We start from the raw sequence: 8192 nt of genomic DNA, 5'->3' as shown, positions 1-8192 counted from the left end.
ATGGTAGTCCGACTTCCTATTCGAACTCTATTCCGAGTTTCAGTTCGACCGCTAAGCCGATCACCAATCCGACTGTCAGTCTGACCAATAATCCCACCATTCATCTGAACTCTATTATTATTCTTTTTATCCTATATATTATCTAGTCCTTTTTTAGAGTTTTCCTTTGAAATAAGAGTTGTCATGCTGCGTCCTACTTTGATTTAAGAGTATGACCTTGAAACCAACCCCAAGCGAGAATCCCGACATTAAATAAAAATGAATATTTCATCAGTCATCACTTTATTCATGTCATAAATCACAATACGAATGAGTATAAAATTTCATATTCGTGATCATACATAAACATATCATAATAACACCAATTATATCAACAATACATTCAATCATAATATTTTTTATCCTTGAGATTCTCAATTTCATCACCATATTCAATAAATTTCATTTCAATTGGAACTTTATCGACATCAAGTTTTTGTTTATGCCTGAACATTGGTGCAAGTAACTTCTCATCAAGATCTTTAACACCACCAGTTAGTATTGATATCGGATATCCGCAAACAGCAACGAGAATTGTGCCAATTAAGCTATAGTACATGTAGTTAATACGAAATATCCAATGTACTGATTCGTTGTTGAAGTTTTCGTTCTCACAATAATGAGTCTTTGTTGCAATTGTTGAGTTCATCAAACTACTGCAAAAAATATAAAATAAGCCAAGATGTGGGATGAAGTTGTAGAAAATTGAATTTGGGAAGGGATGAGCACTTGGAAGGAACTATTGGACTGTTTTCGTTCAAATTAATGCTTCAATATCGTTAAAATATTGAATTTTTGAATTAACGGACTTTCGAGATTCAAATTTTATTGAATTAACGTAGTAGTACGCCCTTTTTTGTAAAAGTGTGTTTTTGAGTGAATTTAGTGATTATTATGATCTAAAAGTGATTCTAAGACCAAGATCTAAGCATAAACATCAATAAGAACTAGAAGGACGAAAGAAACAATCAAGATTCAGGTGAGTTTTGATAAATTTACAGAAATCTGACAATTTTCTATTGAAAATCGGTGAAAATCACAATAATTCCCAAAAGTCTAATCATAATCATCCCCACAAGTGCTCATTCCTCACTCAAATCAATACAATACCCATAAAGTGCACTCACTTAGTCACATTTGATTGCTGAAGCATTTGTGTACATTGTTCGACATTAAATGGCAATGACTCATACTGTAAATTTCCTCTATAGATATTGATTTGTGCACCAATCATTATAAAACTAACCACAACCAATGATATTATTGATCCCCATAATGCACCTGTTGTATTAAATCGTCTTGAGACCATACCCATTGTGAATAATCCCAACAGTGTACCCGATGTGATACCAGAAAATGCAATTCCAATACTAAAGACACCACCTAAATGCTCAACAACAAAAACAAGTATAAAACAGATACATCCAATTGAGAATGTTAGAATTTTCATTGTTGTACTGGCTTGCTTTTCTGTGGCATTTGGGAAATATGGTCGAATAAAATCCTCATATGCTGTACCCGAGAGTGAATTGAGACATGATGACATTGAACTTAATGCGGCACTCAATGCACCGACAATAAATAGACCTGGTAAACCGGGTATTTTTCTAGCAACATCCATAACATAGTATGGAAATATTTGGTCATATTTCTTCACATCACCATTAAAAATTGGATCACATTTTGCCACTGAATATTTGGCAAAGATCAATAGTCCATTGTAGACGGAGAACAATTTGATGAATATATGTCCAATACCAAATATCCATACGACCTTTTGTGCATCTTTGATTTTGGGTATGGCAACAAATCGTTGTACACATTCCGGTGTTATGCCAACATTTGATATCCACATTGATGTCAATCCAATTGATACCATCCAAAATGTACTTCTTAAGAAGGGATTTGGATCGACATTGAACCAAATTAGACGACCACCATCGTTTGCTATTGTGAATACATTTTCAATTCCACCAACTTCCTTTGTACCCAATACCATAACGACACATACGGCGAGAATCATTGCTGAAAATTGCAGTGTATCTGTCCAAACAACAGCACTGTATGCGCGCATATTGAAACGGGGGAGATATAAAAAAATGGGTTATAAATTTCAATGGAAAATTGGCTCTGAATGTGGATTGTAAATTAAATTGCTACAACAAGCTATAAGCATGACTCACCGTATTCCACCAAAGGTTGTATAAAAGACACAAACAAATACTAAAATCGGTGTTATATAGTGCAAATTTATTCCAGACACTTGCGAGAAAGCTAATGCTGGTGTGTAGCATAGCAATGGACTCAAAATTACGACATATATGAAATAGAGAAAACTTGCAATTTGACGCACTTGATGATTATAGCGACGCTCTAGATATTCATAGCACCTGTGAATGGAAATCGGAATTTATGAAAATTGAAAATCTGAAAAATGATAAAAGAAAATGAGAAGGGTATATGTTAGGGAAAGTTAATGTTACACATGAGGATTTCGTTCGTGGTATTAAGAGCTTTTGTGGATGATTTAGTTTGCTTTGTGAGGAAGAAGTTGGGTACGGATGAGGAACTTTTCAATGATCGGATGTGATTTTATTCAAAAGCTTTGATTGCTTTGAATTTTAAAAGCTTTTTATAATTGTAATTTCGGGAGTTTATTTAATTTCGAAAATGAAAAGCTTTTAAATTTCGGAAATCGAAAGCTTCCAAATTTCGAAAATTGAAAAATTTTATATTTCATAAATGGAAAGCTTTTAAATTTCGAAAATCGAAAGCTTTTAAAAATTCGAAAATCCCAAGCTTTGAAAAATCGAAAATCGAAAACTGATAAATTTCGAATGTCGAAAGCTTTTAAATTTCAAAAATCGAAAGCTTTTAAAAATTCGAAAATCGAAAGCTTCCAAATTTAGAAAATCGCAAGCTTTGAAATTTCGAAAATCGAAAGCTCTTAAATTTCGAAAATCGGAAGCTTTGAAATTTCAAAAATCGAAATCTGATAAATTTCGAAAGTCGAAAGCTTTTAAATTTCGAAAATCGAAAACTTCCAAATTTTGAAAAATGAAAGCTTATTAATTTCGAAAATCGAAAGCTTCTAAATTTCGAAAACCTAAAGCTTCTAAATTTCGAAAATCAAAAGCTTTTAAAATTCAAAAGCTTATTAATTTCCAAAAAAGAAATCTTTTGGAATTTCGAAAATTGAAAACTTTCAAATTTCTAGAATCCAAAAGCTTATCAATTTCGAGAAACTAAAAGCTTATCAATTTAGAAAAACTAAAAGCTTATCAATTTCGAAAAACTAAAAGCTTTAAATTTCGAAAAACTAAAAGCTTTAAATTTCAAAAATCAAGTGGTTTTAAAATTTTAAAATTGCAAACTTTTGATTTTTGAGAATATTAAGCTTTTTAATTTTGAGAATCAATTTAAACTTCGAAAATGGGAAACTTTTGTATTTCGAAAACCAAAAGTTTTTGAATTTCGAAATACAAAAGTTTCTAATTTTTGAAAATTGAAAGCTTCTAAATTTACATAATCGAATGCTTATAGAAATTTGGAAATCAAAAGCCTTAATATACTTCAAGCTCCAAAAGCTTTCAAAACTCCGAATATCATAATCTCGTAAATCATAAGCTTTCTAAATTTGTTCCAAAGTATTCCGAAAAAAGAGATTTAAAATGAATCAAAACATTTCCATTGAACTTTCTTTTTCATATCTTATGACGCAAATCAAATACAGATAACTCAACGCAAAAAATCTTGCATTTGACAGTAAAATTTACAAGAAAATAAAAAATAATATTTTTGCAGACATAATCTCGAAGTCATTCAACCGACAAAACAAATATTTAAACTTGTATCATCACAAAGTATGCATTTGTGAGACAAAAAGCGATTTCATACTTACGATGCAGAACTGATATCATGAAAAACTGGTAGATACACATAGCACACCGAGACTGTAACCTGTTGTGTGTGAAATAGGATAGAAAAGCAAAAACAGTCATAGATAAAGATAAAAAGCAATTAGAGTGAAAAATCCTCCTTAATTTTAAAATTTTAAAATTTATTAGATCGCTTACAATAAGACCGGATATAGCACAAGCCCAATATTGTGTACCGTATTTATACATCTCGGCTGGTACACTGAAAAGCCATCGTCATTATAAAATATGAACACATTTATGTTTGTGGATTTTTTTTTTGCACATAAAAGTAAAAGAATAAAAAAATAATTGCAATAAATTCTATCCTCGGATCATTAAGTTTAATTTAAGCTTTTGTTGCTCGGACTCACCCTAATAGAGTAGTTGCGGAGATATGGCTGTAATGAAAGAAAAAGGAAAAAAATTTTTAAAAGCACTAAATTATTTAGTTTTAACGCCTTTAGCTTCTTTTTTATGGAATTATATAAAAAATATATATAAATTTGAGGATTATGTGTCGGAGAAATTAGGGTTGTCAATTAGTTTGTGGTATAATATTACTGTTAATGTTGCGTGAAAATATTAGATTCATTATATCTATTGTGTGTTTTGGAATTGTTTGGTCATTTGGAATTATGGGTGTTTGGTGAGGTGAGTTTTATGTGGATTTTGGATGTGTTTTAATGAATTTGGATGGAATCTAGCTTTAGTACTGTAAGGAGACATTTAGAGACATTGAATTCTATCTGATTATCAGGAAGGCACATGGTGGAAGTAAGAAGCAAAATCTGAGCCAAGTCCCGCGTGCTTAATCAGAAACATAGCTAGGGAGGTTGAGGAAGATTGGGAATGTTTTAATGATCTCTGCAGCGTTTTCAGAGGAAGAGAGTGAGGGTAGGAGTCAACCTCCCTATGAATAAGCCGCTGAGATGATCGAATCGATTCCAGGCTAAAGTCATACTGCCTTAGCTTTGGAATCTTCATCACTTCTACACCATGTGCTTTTCAGAATTGATCGTTTGGAATTTTGTCTCAGTCGAGACTTCAGCAGCCATTAGTGATCAGAAAAATCAATCGGAAACACAGAGAGAGACATGAGCGGAAGAGGTGCACAACACTAAAACCCTTGTCGAAAGTGGACAGAGGAAAGAGATCAGAAGGAATGACTACAGTATGCAAGGCTAGATACGTCTCAATTCCGTTCCACAACAACTTGACGAACAGACTCACCAACAGATTAAAGAAACATGGTGTGAATACGGTGTATCACAGTAAAGGAAATTTGAGGAGCCTCATAGGAAATGTCAAGAAGAAGAGGCCAAAAATGGAGGTTTCAGGTGTTTACAATATAGCATGCAGAGATTGTGAAGGTAATTATGTTGGCCAGACAAAACGTAGAATAGAGACAAGGATTAAGGAGCATGAAAGAGCACTGAGGCTGAAGCAGGAAGAAAAGTCGGCGATGGCACAGCATTGTATAATGGAGAAGCACGCAATGGGAGAATATACAGTTCTCAAGGAAATTCAGAATCCCCTACACCTTGACGCATGGGAAAGTATCCTCATAGCTAAGGGAGAAAATTTGGTGAACACAGGGGAGCCCCCAATAAGTTCGAAGCTCTTTGACTACGCTTCAATAGAGAAGCGGGGAAGCTTTTGAGAAAAGCTCAATTTTTTTCTCAGTATCAAAAAGTCTTTGAAGATGGTAGCATTGCTATCGAAATAATTATAAGACGAAATAAAAGTTTGACTATAGAAAGTAAAGTGTTTTATTTGATACAAATGTTTAAAACATTAGAAGTGCGTCTTACTGTTCTAACCACATTATGCCAAAAGATTCAAACTTGATTTAAACAGGATATCAATTGGTATTAGAGCACTAGTCAGTCAATCGATTCGAAATCCGTTACCAGATTCTCATGACTCTGGCATGTTGCCGGATTTAAATCGAATGCATCAACAAATTAGTGTCACGGCCAGAGTTGGCAGGACTTTAAAGTGGAGTCCGGACTTTGAGAAAAAAAAGTGGAGTGTCCCAAAGTCAAAGTCCCAAAAGTCCGGACTTTGAAAGTCCGGACTCCAAAGTCTGCCAACTCTGGTCACGACTACCTGATGCCGAATTTTGGATCGTTTGACCGACTTTAGCTCTTCGAATGTATTTACATCTTTGTCATATTTTAGACAACACTAGCCCAAATGTCTAATAATGCAGCACAATACCAATCATTCCCCAATAACTTAATTAAATTTACCAACATTTCAAATTAATCACATACACACATCATCTCAATTACATCCAATTTGACCTACACCATTAATCCATGTTAACTCAAAAATTCTTTTACAAAATAATTTTTTAATAACTAAAAAATCATATCCTGCAACATGTTATTTAACTACAACATCTAAAATTCCTATTAAACCTCAATGCCAAATTATGTATAGAATGCAGGCAACAAATTAAAATGAAGAATTTATCTCATTTTCATATATCCCCACAAGAGTTAGGATATAATATATATGAGATGCCTTGAATAATAAGCATTCATTCTCACATCAAGACACAGTAGCTGCTGCTTATTTAATGTACATACTTCAATAAATATTTCATGTAATTTTCTACCGCACAATTCATACCAAAACAACCCCCTAAGAGAAGCTCTATATTTATTATTATAACATAAATCATTTAACATTTAATTAAATTTTTTTTTTATATTTGTTGCCTTACGTTGCAGTTAAGCTGATTGCTGTTGGCCACACCTTCAACTTCTTGCTACCGAGTAGATACTCAGATGTTGTATTTTGCTTTCGTTTTGCAAAGAATCCATAGTAGAGTCCAATGAGAAATGATAAAAGCATCATTGTTGCAAATAAAATGTAATCAACACTTGAGAAGCTTAATTTTTCCTTTGAATTTTCCATTTCTATGATTTTTAATTACTTTTCGTGTTGTACTTCTTATTATTGTTTTGAGTCTTAATTATTTAATTGGATTTATCGCAATTTAAGTCGCACACACACTAGGGAGTAAATTGATTGAAGTGGTTTTTGTCAGATTTTTTTGATAATGTTTTGGGATTTTTGGGAGATATCAGGAGGGAATATGCTTGGGAATTCACAGGAAATTATTGGTTGGCATCTTGCTTTGGGATCTTCAAGGTTGTATGAGGTTCTCTAGAGTCAAATGAGGCTCTTTAAGGTTGAATGAGGCTCAATTAGAGTCGAGTAAGACACTTGAGAGTTGAGTGAGGCTTTTTAGAGTCAATTGAGGCTCTATATAGTCGAGTGAGGCTCTTTAGATTTGAATGAGGCTCTCTAGGATCAAATGAGGCTCTATAGGGTCGAATGAGGCTCTCTAGAGTCGAATGAGGCTCTCTAAGGTCAAATGAGGCTATCTAGAGTCGAATGAGGCTCTCTAAGGTCAAATGAGTCTCTCAAGAGTCGAATGAGGCTCTCAAGAGTCGAATGAGGCTCTCTAGAGTCGAATTCATTTAATAATCCACAAAATGGCAATGCATAGTCCACATTTCTCTGATTATCCACCAGAATATCCCAAAAAATTATCTGATAAAATCACTTCAACATCATCACAGACCCCGCAAATAAATTGATTTTTTTTTCGTCTCTCGTTCGTTTTCAACAAATGCGACAAAATACACACACGGTAAATTTTATTTTCACTTCACAAGCGAGTGATTTTATGCGATTGTTACGCTATCACCATTGTTCCAAAAAGACAAAAAAAGAAAAAAAAAACCTCAAAATTAGAATTGCACCCACTGAACTTAAAAGCTTACGCTTGAATGAGAAAGTTTTCTCGTAAAATCAGCTATTTTATATATCATCCCATAAAAATGTACATGAACTTGAACTCTTTTTTATCAGTCTTGAGCGTAGGACGATGACGATTTAGATTAATAAAGATAAGAAATGAAAATCACTCTCTTTAACAAACATGAATGAATTATTTATGATTAAATTACACTTTTTTTTTGTTCAAGTCAGCAAATAAGCTTCAAAAAGGCACGACTATATCGTGTGCTAAAATGAGAATGATCGTTTTCATCTCTCATGGATAAATATTTTGTCATGTAATCTTCGGTAAATGTTTGTCGTTTAAAACAATAAAGTATTAACTTCTTTTCTTTTGTGTTCCTTAATAATCTGATTACGTGTATGTAAAGAAAATACGCGGAAGGTTTTTAAACTTTTTGTTGTTTAATTTAATTT

General features: G+C 33.0%; 1 protein-coding gene across 3 annotated transcripts; it reads right to left on the bottom strand.

Annotated features, from left to right (window-relative positions):
* Nucleotides 1–263: 263 nt before the first annotated feature.
* On the bottom strand, nt 264–7753 carry LOC139086201 (sodium-coupled monocarboxylate transporter 1-like). 3 transcript variants are annotated; one of them, XM_070634572.1, is made up of 8 exons: nt 7540–7753; nt 6691–6982; nt 4331–4357; nt 4116–4179; nt 3941–3999; nt 2223–2429; nt 1167–2099; nt 264–695 (listed from the first exon to the last, which is right to left on the bottom strand). In XM_070634572.1, exons 2-8 carry the CDS (start codon nt 6882–6884, stop codon nt 383–385), a joined length of 1797 nt encoding a protein of 598 aa, XP_070490673.1. In that variant the 5' UTR covers nt 6885–6982; nt 7540–7753; the 3' UTR covers nt 264–382. The 3 variants fall into 3 exon arrangements, with proteins under 3 accessions (XP_070490673.1, XP_070490672.1, XP_070490674.1); XM_070634571.1 differs by having other exon boundaries at nt 7558–7753; XM_070634573.1 differs by having other exon boundaries at nt 264–692; nt 7558–7753.
* Nucleotides 7754–8192: the final 439 nt, after the last annotated feature.

Source organism: Chironomus tepperi, unplaced genomic scaffold, assembly GCF_022539635.2.
Source record: "Chironomus tepperi strain 1889 unplaced genomic scaffold, CSIRO-AGI_Ctep_v1 contig_85, whole genome shotgun sequence".
NCBI lineage: Eukaryota > Metazoa > Arthropoda > Insecta > Diptera > Chironomidae > Chironomus > Chironomus tepperi.
This window is presented reverse-complemented; position numbering and strand designations above follow the sequence as displayed.